We start from the raw sequence: 13,970 nt of genomic DNA, 5'->3' as shown, positions 1-13,970 counted from the left end.
CCCCGCCTCCCCCGCCGCGGGCCGCAACAGGTGCCTCCCGGAGCAGGAAGCTCGCGCCGCAGCCGCCTCCGCCGCCGCTCAGCTCCCCGGGCGCGTCCAGCAGCCGCTGCGCCAGCGCGCCATCCCCGGGCCCGCGTGCGTCCCCGCAAGGACAGCGACCCCGCCGCTGCCGCCGCCTCTCGGGCCCGCTTCCTGCCCCCTTCGCACCCCCGGGCGAGGGTGCCCAGGAGCAGGCCGAGCCGCGCTCGCCCCCGGCCCCGCCACCCTCCCGCCGCTTTGCGCGCCATGGACGCCCCGGAGCCGCAGCCCGACCCCGACGGCGGGGACGCCCCAGGCCACGAGCCCGGGGGCAGCCCCCAAGACGAGTTCGACTTCTCCATCCTCTTCGACTATGACTATTTGAATCCTATCGAAGGTCGGTGGAGGCTCCCCCGGCCTGGCCCCCTGGAGCCCGGGCGGGGGCTCGGGCCTGCGGAGTGGACACAGGACCCCTCTGTGCTCCCGATGTCACACTTCCCGGGGCGGGGGGGGGGGTGGGGTGGGGGGTGGGGAGGGAGGGGTGCGTCTCCCCAGGTGAGAGGGAGGGCACGAGGCATCTGGGACTGCTGCCACCCACCCTTAGGGGGCGGTAGGCTCACTCTTGCCCAGTAGGGCGTCAGTCTGCAGCTACTCGGCTCTCCTCCCTGGGGGTCACCGTAGCCGAGCAAAAGGTGGCAAGGGGTTCAGCTGGCCCCCAGCTGCAGGGTCGTCGGAGGGGAAAGAAAGTGATTTGCCTCTGGACAGAGGCGGTGGGGAAGCCAGAGGATGGAGTTAGCAGGGAAGGAACCGGGGCACAGAGAGGTGGCAACGGATTCTCCTCTGTGAACAGCGCCTGGCAGCCGAGTTTGTTGGGAACTTTGTGCTGAAACTAATGAAGAGGTTGTCTGCGCCTTCAGACGCAGGAGGTTCAGATGCTGGAGGTTGGCGCGGCTTCACTGTTAGGAAGCCTTCCCGTTTCCTCCCTGGTTTCGGCCGCCAGCTTTTGCGAGTCCCCCTAAAGGGATCAGTTTGAGCTTTGTTAAACAGTGATCCCTTGCCCCGCTGTCCTAATGGATGTGGGGTTCGGGGAAAGGCTGGCCTGCGGATTGGATTCAGGCAGAAGCCTATTCCTGCCTAAACTAGCTGTCAGTGTATGTGCTGAAGGGCCCTCTGTGGCTGGGGACTTCCCCAGGCTGGGCCGGCGCTCTTGCTCACCAGGAGCATTTGTCAGAAGGAAAGGAGGTCGCATGCGGAACCTCGCTGTATTTTTCTGGTTAACAGGTTGTCTTGGAAAAAAACAACAAAAAAAAACCCACCCAACTGGGCTTCCTGATTTTGACAGCCCAGCCCAGGGCTTGTCAAAGCCTCCGGGGCAGGCCTGTTGGTAACTTCCAGATGCACAGGGGCTTGGCCGCATCCGGAGGGCAGGAAGGGGTTGTGTAGGAGGACTTCTCACAGACATTTGGGGGCTTGGCGTTTCCCAGAGATGCTGTGCTAGGCAGGCGAATGAGAACTTTTCACTTTCCTTCCTTCGCTGTCTTTCACTGACCACCTTAGGTGAGGGGCTTTTGCTTTGACTTGGATACCAAGTGAAGGTGGTAGTTGGTGATCGTTCTGAATTTTGGCTGGAGATGGAAATAATTAGCAAGCTAAAGAGACCAGTCTTCTCGAGTTGCAATCTGGAGGCCATCCTTTGCTTTGAAAAGATACAATTAAGAATCTGCAAATGATCCCTTTAAGGTCCCTTTAACATCCATGGTCTTTGTTTGGTAAGATTAAAGTCATGTTTTGCAGGGAACTAATACACCCCTCCCAGATTCACAATCAGCTAACTTTTTTTTTTTTTTTTTTTGCACGGGGGAGATTTCCGGGGAAATAGTTTCCAAGCCAAATCTGATGGGAGGTGCTTTTTATAGTTTTTTTTGGCAAGTGGTGCTTGGTGGCCGCCAGATGGGTGTCTAAATGGCCACAGTGGAAGCCCTGGAATCATTAAAAAAAAAAACCAACAAACTTTATTTTTTTGGTAACAGTTTTGGATTCACAGAAAAGTTGTCAAGACAGTACAGGGAGTTCCCATACACTGAGCACCCGGGGCCCCGTTTTATTAACATCTTATATCACTTTGGGTATATTTGTTATCATTCATGATCCGCTATTGATGCGTCATGATGAACTAAAGTCCATACTTTATTCAGATTCAAGGGGTCTTTGTTATTTTTTTTTTATCTTTTTGGGAACTTGAGTTTTGAGGAGCACCGGTTAGATATACCGTAGAATTGTGCCCGACTTAGGGTCTTTCTGATGTTTCTCTCCTGGAAGGACTTGGGGCTATGGGTTTTAGAGAGGAGGACCACGCAGGTGAAGTGACTGTTTCCATCACATCATCTCAAGGGTACGTAGTATCGGCTTGATTGATCAGTGTTGATAATCGACCTTGATCAACTTGGCCACAGTAGTGCTTGTCAGGTTTCTCTGTCGTAAAGTTACTCCTTTCTAAACTTGGCTCTTGGGAAAGAATTTCCTATGTGCGCCACCCCGCCCCCCTTACGGAGTGGGGAGTTTGCTCTGGAATCTGTAAATAATGATTCCTTGCTGGGAGCACAGAAGCATCATGGCCGAAGAACAGAGCGGGTGTGAGCCTTGAGAGGCTAAGCGAGCTCTTCCAGATGTGGGTCCGGCTCTGGCTTACCCGGATGTTCATGGGGTCACCTCTCTGCTTCTGAACGGTGGCTCTCTCCAAGGGCTGCCACTAGCCTTTAGCTTGCTACTGGGCTTTGTCCCAGGCGACAATATATTGGCGATGCATGTGAGGGCTACCCTTAACTCTGTGCGTGAATGAGCTTGGCAAGAGTCCAGGGAGGAAGGAGCCCGCTAATGGGACCGACGTCAGAACTGGATGACGGGACTTACGGATTTTGGGTAATTCGGATGCTTGTTTTATGGAACTGTAACATTGTAGCAGATGCCTTTTAGCTCCTGTAATAACGCGCCAACCCTAGCCAGTGGGCCCTGTGGTCACCCTCATTTTACAGAGGAGGCACTGAGGCACAGAACGGTGGAGGAATCTTCCCAAGAGAGCAGAGCCGGTAAATGGCAGAGTTGAACCCTGAACCTGGCCATCTTGCTTCAGAGCCAGCATTCGGAACCGCTGTGTGAGGGTTCACTATTCCTTTATCTGATGAGAGTTACGTAGAGCCGTTTGTAAAGGGCCTGGCACTTTGGCAAGACTGGAGTTGAAAACATTTACCACCAGAGTGACCCTGGGCAAGTCATTTAACCTCTCCGGACCTTGGTTAGCTTATCTGTCGAAAGCTGAAATACTACTACTCTCACAGGATTATTTGCCTTGAATGGCTTGACCTATTTAAATCAATACAGAGTGTGATTTGTTGTGAGCATTTTATTAAACCCTTGGCTTTGTTAATGGAGGTGCTCAGTTAATGTGAGCCGTTATTCGTTTACTCCTCCAGCTAACTATTGAGCACCTATTGTGCTGACCCTATCAGGAATACCTCGCGTGTCACCTTCGGGATCGAAGTGTCTGTATTTTAATATGTTAAGGAAGTATCCACCCATTCCTGTTTTCTTGAGAGTTTTGAAGAGGAATGAGAGTTGAATTATGTCATAGACGTCTTAGGGTCTGTGGAAGAATACGGTTTTATTCTTCTTAGATCTCTTATGCTCACTTACATGAGACTTCCTAATATTGGAACATTACTGCCTTAAACCCTACTTGGTCACTGTGTATTGTTTTCTTCTAGTGGTGGGGCTGGTGTCTGATAAAATCTAAGATTCCTGTCAGTGGTATTCATGAGCAGTACTTGTCTGTAATGTCCTTTTTGGTGTGTGGTTTGGATTTCTTTACTTTTCTATGCTCAGGAGCAATGGATGTGTTGTTGGGACTGTCGCATTTCTAAAGTTGGGATAGAATTCCCCCATGAAGCCATCCGGGCCTGGTGCCTTTTTACAGGGTTGGGCTAGGATTGCTTTCTCTATCGTGTGTGTGGGAATTAGTCGGCTTGCACTTTGTCTGCTGGAGTCCATTTTGGCACCCCGTATCTTTCTGAGAAATCATCCACTTCATTTATCTAGGTTTTCAAATCTGCTTTAGAGGCAGGCAAAGTAGACTCTTCCTATATTTCACTGTCTCCCTCGGTTGAAAAAAGTAACAGAAGGAATGGGGACCACGCTGTGGGAGCCCTGACCTCTGCTACTAACCTCATCGTGGAGGGGAGAGACCTGTACGCGTTGTCAGTGGACAGATGAGAAGCTTCATTCTTTAGTGTGTGCTTGTGAATTCAGCGAAACGAATTATTCTCCCAATGTGTAAAACCCTGGGAGGGCTGGATGGCCACTGGGAGTCCCAGTCTCCTCCAGGGTGCCACATCTCCTCCGGACCATCAGGGACTGACTCCTTGGGAGTGATCACTTCTGGGAGGCCTCAGTGGGTCTCATGTGTCCCTGCTTCACTTCCTTGGAAGCGAATGCAAATGGCACCAACCTTGACCCTTCAGAAAGGCAAATAGACTCCTGGCCATTGCTTGTAGAGTCTGTTCCGGTGGCCCTTAAACTTGCTGGGTCACAGCCCTTGGAAAAGCGGACAAAAGCCACCCATCCTACATGTACCCGCTGTAGGAGTGCGTGTGCACAGGTATCCTATGTGTGCATGCCGCACGTGAGCATAACCCCTGCACGCCCCCTTCTGCCCTCCACGTGCCCTTTAGACCATTTTCAGGTAGAGTCCCAGACCCCACTGTAGTCCCTTCCCTCGTGTCACCTGCCCTTCCACTCAGGAACACCTGCTCTTACCCCATTCACAGGGGACAATTAAAACCTGATTCTTTCAGCAAATACTCCCTGAATGCTGGTTTTGTGCCAGGCCCCGTGGGGGTGTAGAGACCATCAGATGTGGTCCTGCCCTTGCCTGGCCCCGGGGCCGATGTGGGACAGGGCCTGGTAAACAAATAGGGACAAATGAGGTGCTGGGATATGGTATCATGAGGTGTTTTTGGTGCTTACTAAAAATAGAGTTCTACCCTAAGCAAGCAGTCTTGCTAAACACATGTGACATTCAGAGACATTGCCGTCTGCGTCGAATTAAGGACAGGCCTTATTAAGCCTGCTTTGTACAAATAGCGTCTCCAGGTGCAGCTGGAAAGGTGGAATGAAGGCGAGGACTGAACGGTGGCCTTGTCAGGGAGGCGAGGGAAGTGGGGAGAAAGTTGCCCTCATCATTCTTCACTATTGAACACCTGTCATCCACGCTTCCAAACTAAAGGCCCTCTGTTCTTGAGGTGACCGGGAGGGAGGCTCTTCAAACCTTGGAGCAGTGTTATTTGGGTTGGTTCCCAAGGCCTTCTAATCCTGTAAGGGGATGAGGTTGAATATATTTGAAAAAGGCAGCATTGTGGCCCGTGGTTCTCAACCCTGGCTGCACTTGGGACCAGTGAAGTCAGACTCTTTTGGGGGGGGGGGGGGTTCCGTTGTCTTTACTGAGTCATGCAGCGGTAAATGGCAGGGCAGGCCTTGAACGCAAGCAGTTGGGGTCCCGAGTCCCTGCTGTCAGCACTACAACTCAGCCAGAATGTCACGGACTCCGGCTCTGAGGGGCACGGGGTGCGTTCAGTCCTTATATTTGGTATTTATAGCATGGTCAACTTGGCTGCTGTCCCAAGGGGATTATACCTGTGCGGCAAAAATAAAAATGGTAAAGGACAGGAATTAAATGGGCCTTGTGCTGTTGTTCAATTGCTTTCTGCATCCCGCTGGATTATTGTGCATGCCTCCCGGGGTGCCTGTTCCTCCAGCTCCGAAGGCGCAGCGAGTCAGACCGCCTGATCTGAAATCAGAAAACCCTGACTTGAAATTCTGACGTTGTGGCCTCCTGCCTGCGTGACCTTGGCCAGTAAAAGTACCTGGCGTTAGTAAGTGCCCAATCAGTAATTTCCAAATGAATGGATGAGAAGTTGAATACTTCCTTGATGATGGTCCACCTACGGGCGTGCGATTCTGCTCCCCGGCCCCCGCCCCCCCCCCCCCCCCCCCGGGCCGGGGGGGGGGGATGGTGGTGGCAAAGCTCACCTGCTGGACCAGATGTGCGGCTGCCAGGAGGCGGGCTGTGCGCAGATGGGCTGGTGCTGGCAGCGGTGATGGGCTTTGAGGGAGCGTCCAGCTCTCCTGACTTCCCGAGGGCCTTGGCTCCTTGGAAGGGACAACCTTCACCTTGGGTGAATTCTGAGCCTTAAGGGAAGGGATGAAGAGTCCGGTCCTTGGCGAGGAGCCCCTGGCTGTCGGGCTTGAGTGGGCGTTATAGCAAGGTGTCTTACTTAAGGCACCTTCCATTCTGACTCGAAAGGCTCTCGTCTGGCTCCTGTCTCAGCTCTAGAACTTGGCCGTCTGCGAAAACTTTCTCAAGTGTCCAGACTCCAGGGCTTGGATTTGTCCTGTGGCTGCCTCCCTTGGGGAGGCAGGGTTTCCCCAGGTGCCCTGCCCTGGCCCCCTGGGACCCTTGAGCCAGAGCCAGGAAGGAGCAGCCCTGGAGTGTGCAGTGTGATGGATTCTTGTGGCTTCCCCCCGTGAAGGGACTTCCTCCTGCTCTCCTCCCCAGCACAGGAAATAGCCGCAACAGCCTTCGCAGAGCTCCAGCCAAACTTAGCTTCCTCAGGCTGGCGTGAGGGTTTTTTTTTTTTTTTTTTTTTTTTTGCTGATTGTTCAAACTGAGCTCAGGGAAGGAGGCAAGATGTGACCCGGGGGCTCTTCCTGGGAAGGGTCTGGGGCCGTCTGCTTCTCTACCTGGAGCAGAGCCCCCCCATGGGTTCCCCCAAAACAAGAAGATTTTGTCCTGCACTTGAGTGATGAACTTTTCCCGCAAGAGGGAAACAGAGATAATGATAATTGACTCTCACGTTCCCATCACCCAGCCTCAGTAATTACCAGCATCAGGCTACCCTTCTCTCACCCCTCTCCACCCTGGACATATTCTCTACACTGGGGGTGCGGGCCCCCCACTATTTGAAACCAAATTCCAGATGGCTTAATATTTTGTTAATAACTAGAGTAGTCAGTAGCTCTCAAAGACAAGGACTCAGGGACAAGTCAGACGACATTATCAGACCTAAAACAGCACAGTAATGGCTTAATTTCAGATATCTAGTTTCAGATTTCCTGCTTGTGTCACAAGTATCTTTTTGCTGTGAACTCGTTTGAACCAAGATCCAAACGAGATCTCCGCGTTGTATCTGGTTGAGGGGACCGTGGCGTCTCTTTTATTCTAGGAAAGTCCCCATCTGTCTGTTTTCTTGCTATTTGTTGAAGAAGCAGGGTCGGTTCTCCGCATGCCGGACTCTCTTAACAGGTTCCTCTGTCCTTTGCATTTCTTATAAACCGGCATTCAGATGGAAAGCCCCCTGCCTTGGACTTTACGTGCCTTCCCCCAACATCTCCCCCCGCCCCCGCCCTGCCCCATGTCGGGGAGGGGAGATAGCTTTCCAGGGCAGACTAAGCTGTGAACAGAACCAAGAGATGGCTTTTTCTCCGAGTTGGCATTTGGGACTCTCCCTGCCTCCTCCTCGAAGGTTTGGGGAGAGAACCCGTTTTCTCCCCTGGGCCTGTTTGAGTTTAAATGCATTTCTAAAAGCCAGCCCTTCCCATGTGAATTTTAATTGAGCCGTGGCTGGGGGAGCTTTCTGAAAGGAAGAAAGTCGCCTGCAAAGCTCAGGATTTATAAAGGTCCTTATCAAAACAAACCTGCTTGGGCACGCCTGCAAAAGGGGGGACGTGGAATGAAGAGGGGAAGAACTTGGTCTGCAGCGCCTGCAACCGTGTCTGTAAAGACTACAGAAAGGGGCTGTTTACCTGTGTGACGGGAGGAAGGTGGGCTGCAGGTCTGAGGCCCTCAGTGGGGGACCACCCCTCTGTTGCCACGGAGGAAGTGTGCCTGCTCCGGGAGCGTGGCACCAACATGAAAACTGGGGGGAAAGTGTACATAAAGAACCTGTCCGTCCATCAGCTTTTCATTTTGAATCTCTGCCCCTGGCCCAGTTCAGGGGCCCCCGCTGTCCTCCAGGGGAAGTTTCCACCTGGATTTCAGGTTAGCTCGAGGAAAGGTGGCCGTCGGCTTTTGAGGCAGTGCCAGGGGCTTGGGACTCAAATAGGGGTGTGGCTCTGAGGGGCTGGCATGAAGGTGAGGGGTCTTTGCTGGGCTGGTTAGAATGTGTGACCCCCCCTCCGCACGCCCCCCCCCCTCCCCGTGTAGGCCTTTGACAGAGAGGTGGGTTAGCCCCAGCGAGGCTTGTTTCTGAGGCAGGATTATCTGAAGTCTATTTCTGCTTCTGACCGGATCCTTCCTTCTCGTTTTGGTGAGGAAGCTGTCGGAGCCTTGCTCTCGGTCACGCACCACATGACAAGTGTGGAGGGACGGACTCTCCTGTTAGAAATGGACCTCATCGAAGTCAAGTTCGATGTCAAATGGCGGTCTTCTGTATTGTTTTTAATTCTTTAAATTTTTTTTAACGTTTATTTATTTTTGAGAGGCAGAGAGAGAGAGAGAGAGAGACAGAGCACAAGTGGGGGAGGGGCAGAGAGAGAAGGAGACACGGAATCCGAAGCAGCTCCAGGCTCCCAGCTGTCAGCACACAGAGCCCGATGTGGGGCTCGAACTCACCGACTGTGAGATCATGAGCTGAGCCAAAGTCAGACGCTCAACCGACCGAGCCACCCAGGCACCCCACAAATGGTGGTCTTCTTTAAAAATGGAGGCAGTACAGTCGGCTGACTGGATAAATAAATTATGGTGTCGTCATATGGGGGAATGCTGCAAGGGGTTAAAAAAGAAACCGTGGCTGCGTATTAGCACCTAGTCTCTGAGAGAAGTCAGGCTGGGTGAGTCCTTCCACCTGGGTTAGGGTTGCTGGCTGGGTAGGGCCACAGGGGACTCTCGGGCAGAATGGAAATGTTCTAGATCTTGAGTGGTGGGCATAACCGGCTACAGACACGTATGTAAAAAAGGCATGAGATGTACGTTTCATGCTTGTGCGTTTTACTGCACCTGAATGATGTCTCAGTTTGAAGTCCAGCTCTTCCCCTGATGATCTTGTGACTTTGGGTGAATCCCTGCATCCTGAAGCCTCAGTTTCTCTGTAACGCAGAGGACTTGATAACACCTGCCTCCTGGCTGGGCTGGGGGGCGGGGGAGGGTCGTAAGCTGCGGAGAAGGAGGTAGTACACGTGAAAGCTTGCGGCCCAGTGAAGATCAGCTATCCAATGAATAAAAATAGGAAGGTCTCTGAACTTCTCGAAAGCGGCAGGGGCCCATGGGATGACTAAACTAGCAGGAGGTGGTTCTTTGCACCCCAAGTTGAGAATGGAGATGACTCACGTCGGCTCGATGTCCGGGCTCTGCTGCCTCCGTCCAAAAGCTGACCTTATGCATGCGGGTTGCAGATTCCTTACACCTCTCTACCCCTCTCCCAAAGGAGTAGGTGTCCGCCTGTGGGTGCATGGGGGTTTGCAAACAGACATGCCCGCAGCCAGTCTGTAAGGCTTGCAAGTCGTCCTGGGTCTTGTGTCCTGGGCGCCTGGCCTCCTGGCAGCCTGCCTGGGAAGCAGGACGGAGCCTCTCTTCTGTCCCGTCTGGTAAAGGCAGACAGCTGTCTTAGCTGGGGACAAGGTCAGCAAAGAGCATAGCGTTCAAGGTGGCTTTTTCCGGTGGTTCCACGTTGACCAGACAGGACGGTAAACTGCCTTTCTTCCCTTGCTGGCGTTTCTGGACCTGACTTACCTGGATGGAATTTCTCGCCTTTCGTGCCCTGTGTCTGTGTGTGTCATTTCTCGAGTGACGAATGCGACAACCTGGTTCTCTGGCATTAGAATACACACGATTCATTGATGGGGCATCCAACCCCTGTGCGCCTGTGCGTCTGGTGGGCGTGGTAGGGGCCTGGGGGGCTTTTGGGAAAGTTTGCTGGGCACTGAACTTCTTACTTGAAGGCAGCCTCTAGCTTTTCAAAGGTCTTTGCTACAGGCGCTGCAGGCCGCCAGACGACAAAGCTTCCCCTTCCTGCTCCTTTGGGTGATTGCTCACAGCACCCCCCCCACCCCCGCCCTCGGAGGTTAGGAGAGTCGTGGGGTGGCGGGAGGTAGGGCTCATTCCCTCCACCTTCTCCCCTTTCCTCCGCCTGTACTATGTGGTGCCAGGTTGTGGCATCCCGAGTGCTGCCATGGCAACAGACTGTGTGACTCAAACCCAGGGCCTGCGACTCGCAACACCTTGGGGTGTGAGCTCATCAAGTGGTGGGCCTGCCGCCTCAGACAGGGATGGCCCGCAGCCCCGGGCCCCGTTGCCAGGCCGAGGGGCGTCTGGCTTTCTGGGCCGTGACCTGACTCCTTGCCCCCAGGTCCTTCAGGCCTGAGAGCGCTGGTTCTCCTCGTCCCCCTCCCCCCGGGCCTCCCCTCCCCCAAAGGACAGACCCTGTGTAGGTTCCCTAGCGGGGTTTCTATTTTGATCATTCTATTCTGCTTCCTGAAAATTCCACCCGCCGGTAGTTCTAGGCGGAGAAGATGTTCTCTTGCTGTTCCTTTTTTTTTTTTTTTTTTTTCAAAAGCGATCTGTTGGCTGGTGGGTTGGCACTGAACAGCTGCCTCAGACTTGGCCGTGTGTCCCCGAGGGTGAGCAACAGGCCCGAAAGAGGCTGGAGGAGGAGAGGCCCTGGCAGAGACCACAGTGTGGCCTGACGGTGATTTTAAAATAAATCGTTGACTCAATCCTCGGGCAAATGGAGGGATTGTGGATATTTCAGAAGAAAGGAATTCATGTCCTTGGTTGTCAGTTGCCTCCTGATGGGACCCCTTAGAGCATCTCCAATTCTTTTAAAAGGAAATTAAAAAAAAAAAAAACTATTTAGAGAGACAGAGTGAGTAGGGGTGGGGCAGAGAGAGGGAGAGAGAGAATCCCAAGCAGGCGCCACACTCTCAGTGCAACGTGGGGCTCGAACTCATGAACTGTGAGATCGTGACCTAAGCTGAGACCAAGAGTCGGACACTTAACCGACCGAGCCACCCAGGTGCCCCAGAGCAGCTCCAATTCTTGGGGTACCTCATCTCCCCAGTTGGATACCCCATAACCCCCGTGTTGGGGCTAAGGTATCACCGTCCAAGAAATAGCCCCTTTCATCAGTAGCAGGCTAGAGTAATGGTTATGAAGGAGAGGAGCCAGACTGCCGCTTAGAAGCTGTGTGACCTTGGGAACGTGAGTCCCCCTCTCTGAGCCTCACTTCCCCATCGGTAAAGTTGCTTCATAGGGTTCTTGGGAGACCAACGTTTAACGCACACACAGCGGTTCTTGGTGTACAGTAAGTGGTATAGACACGTTAGCTAACAGGTTGGACATCGTTTTCGTTACTGCCGGCAGCTCCCTGGGTCACCAACGCTTCTGTGAGGTTTGGTTGATCGGCTCCCAGATGGCCCAGGGGAAGAGTAAAAGCATAAAACAAGAGGGGGTGTTGGAAGCCTCCTGGACCCCCTCCACATATTTTCTGAAGGTCAGCAGAAACGAAGACTCCCAAGTACAGTAAAACCTTGGTTTGCGAGCATAATTTGGCCCGGAAACATGCTTGTAACCCAAAGCACTTGTGTATCAAAGCGAATTTCGAGACCCACTGGCTCACGTGGGATTATGTGACGTTGGGTGTCACGTACGACTCGTATTGCAAGATACTGCTCGTTTATCAGGTTACGATTTGTTAAAAAATGGTTGCTTATCTTGCAGAACGCTGGCAGAACAAGTTACTCACAATCCAGGGTTTTACTGTACTGACTAATCCATTTATTTTCATAAAACATTCTTAACTTTCTTTTTTTTTTTTAATGTTTATTTATGAGGGGAGGGAGGGGCGGAGAGAGAGAGGGGGACCTAGAATCTGAAGCAGGCTCCAGGCTCCCAGCTGTCAGCACAGAGCCCGACGCGGGGCTCGAATTCATGGACCACGAGATTATGACCTGAGCCGAAGTCAGCCGCTTAACCAACTGAGCCACCCCGGCACCCCCCCCCCCCCCGCCGTTACTTTCTTTTAAGTAGGCCCTACACCCAATGTGGGCTTGAACTCGTGAGCCAGGCTGCCCTTTTCTTTTCTTTTTTCTTTTCTTTTCTTTTCTCTTCTTTTCTTTTCTTTCTTAAATGCTTTTGAAGGCATTGGGGGCTAGTGTGTGTCACAGTGGCAAGTTGTAAAATAAAGCAGCGAGCGCAGAGAAAGGGCGGGATTCTCATTTAAAAAGTCATTCTTGGGGCGCCTGGGTGGCGCAGTCGGTTAAGCGTCCGACTTCGGCCAGGTCACGATCTCACGGTCCGTGAGTTCGAGCCCCGCGTCAGGCTCTGGGCTGATGGCTCGGAGCCTGGAGCCTGTTTCCGATTCTGTGTCTCCCTCTCTCTCTGCCCCTCCCCCGTTCATGCTCTGTCTCTCTCTGTCCCAAAAATAAATAAACGTTGAAAAAAAAAAAATTAAAAAAAAAAAAATAAAAAGTCATTCTTTCCATAATAATAATGATCCACTCAGACCCACTTTATTGAGTGCTTACTGTGTGTGCTTTGGGCTTCATGTGGATGAGGTGAACTATCAGCTTGGTACTGTCACTGGCTTCACCGTGTGACCCACGAGGACTCGGGGGTCCCCCTGGTCACAGGGCCCAGGGGCGGGGCAGTGGAGCGGGGGTCCCCCGACCCTGTGCCGAGCGAGGCCCGGATCTCCGCGCAGATGCCTTGCTGAGGTGGGGCCGGAGTGGCGTCCCCAGCACCCTCCTCCTGCAGCCTCCGATGGTGGCCGGAGACCTCCCCCAGCCTTCACGGAGCCTGGATGCTGGGGTGAGCCCCCGGGAAGCCAAGAGGGAGGGCGCTGACAATTAGGACTTGCAGTGTGATTTACTTGCTGGGGCTGACGGTGGGCAGATGTCTCGTTTCTGAAGCATTTTGGGTTGGAGGGCCTGACTCCCGGATTACTGCTTGCATTGCTCTCTTGGGCCTCTGGTGTGAGTGGGGCACGCACGGGACACCAGCACTGTATGCGGCCGTGGTTCTCAGCTGGGGGGCGGGGAGCGGATGTTCTGACTGCGGGACGCACTTGGCCACGTACCTGGAGATGTTTGTGGTAGTCACAGCTGGGAGCACGGTAGGGATGTCACCGGCATCTAGTGGTTAGAGGCCAGGCGTGCTGCTAAACACCCCCCAGCGCCTCCCGCTCCCCCCAACAGAAGAATCCTCTAGCCCTGAATGGCCTGGTGATTGATGGTGCTCTCCAGTCTGCCTGGGTTCGAGCGTGGGCCCTCCGGCAAGTCCGCTCCTTGTGTCTCTGTTTCCTCGTCTGTAAAAGGGGAATACCCGGTGCCCACCTCATAGCGGGTTGTGAGGATAGAATAACTAGGTGGAGTGTGCTTGCCACGGTGCCTGGCAGGGAAGTTCGCAATAAACGTTAGCTGCTTTCCCTGTTGATTATTATGGACCGACGATCCCTAACTGCCTTCAAAAAGCTCACAGCCCCGTAGGGAGACAATTGATAGACTTCTTTACACGATTCTGCAGGTTTTCTGGGAACCCAGAAGAAGAGCTTTCCGATCCAGACCAGGGAATCAGGGAGGGCCTTCAGGAGGAGGTGGCCCAGGTGTAATCTTGATGGGCAAATAATGGCTTGCTAGGAGAAGTGAGGATAGGGGGTCTGGAAGGGAGTTCCAGGCAAGGGGAACAGCAGGTACAAAGGCATAGAGGCACAGAGGACTTTGGGCAGCAGCCTCTGAACCCCCATCACGGCTTCCACCTTCTTCCTCTCTCTGAGTATGGATGCCTCAGGGTGGGCTAGGTGACCCATGGCAGGTGAAGGGGTTTTATGTGCTCCACTGGTGAGGGCATCACATGTAATGAGCGCCATTTTTTCTTGCAGCGCTACGTGGCTTTGAACTAGTCCCAGGTA

General features: G+C 53.3%; 1 protein-coding gene across 8 annotated transcripts in view; it reads left to right on the top strand.

The window, feature by feature from the left end:
• The window catches only part of NFATC2 (nuclear factor of activated T cells 2), a 155,895-nt gene that overhangs the window by 18,852 nt on the left and 123,073 nt on the right, over positions 1-13,970 (top strand). For 5 of the 8 annotated variants that reach the window (XM_040459816.1, XM_040459813.1, XM_040459811.1 and 2 more), the window contains exon 1: positions 97-415. The exons of 2 other annotated variants lie outside the window; for them this stretch is intronic. In XM_040459816.1, the coding sequence (XP_040315750.1) occupies positions 286-415 (130 nt within the window). In that variant the 5' untranslated portion in view covers positions 97-285. Of the gene's footprint in view, positions 1-96; positions 416-13,970 lie in introns of those variants that run through there. One more of the 8 variants, XM_040459818.1, reaches the window with a different exon arrangement.

The sequence above is a fragment of the Herpailurus yagouaroundi genome, unplaced genomic scaffold (genome assembly GCF_014898765.1).
Source record: "Herpailurus yagouaroundi ecotype Mexico unplaced genomic scaffold, PumYag 246, whole genome shotgun sequence".
NCBI lineage: Eukaryota > Metazoa > Chordata > Mammalia > Carnivora > Felidae > Herpailurus > Herpailurus yagouaroundi.
This window is presented reverse-complemented; position numbering and strand designations above follow the sequence as displayed.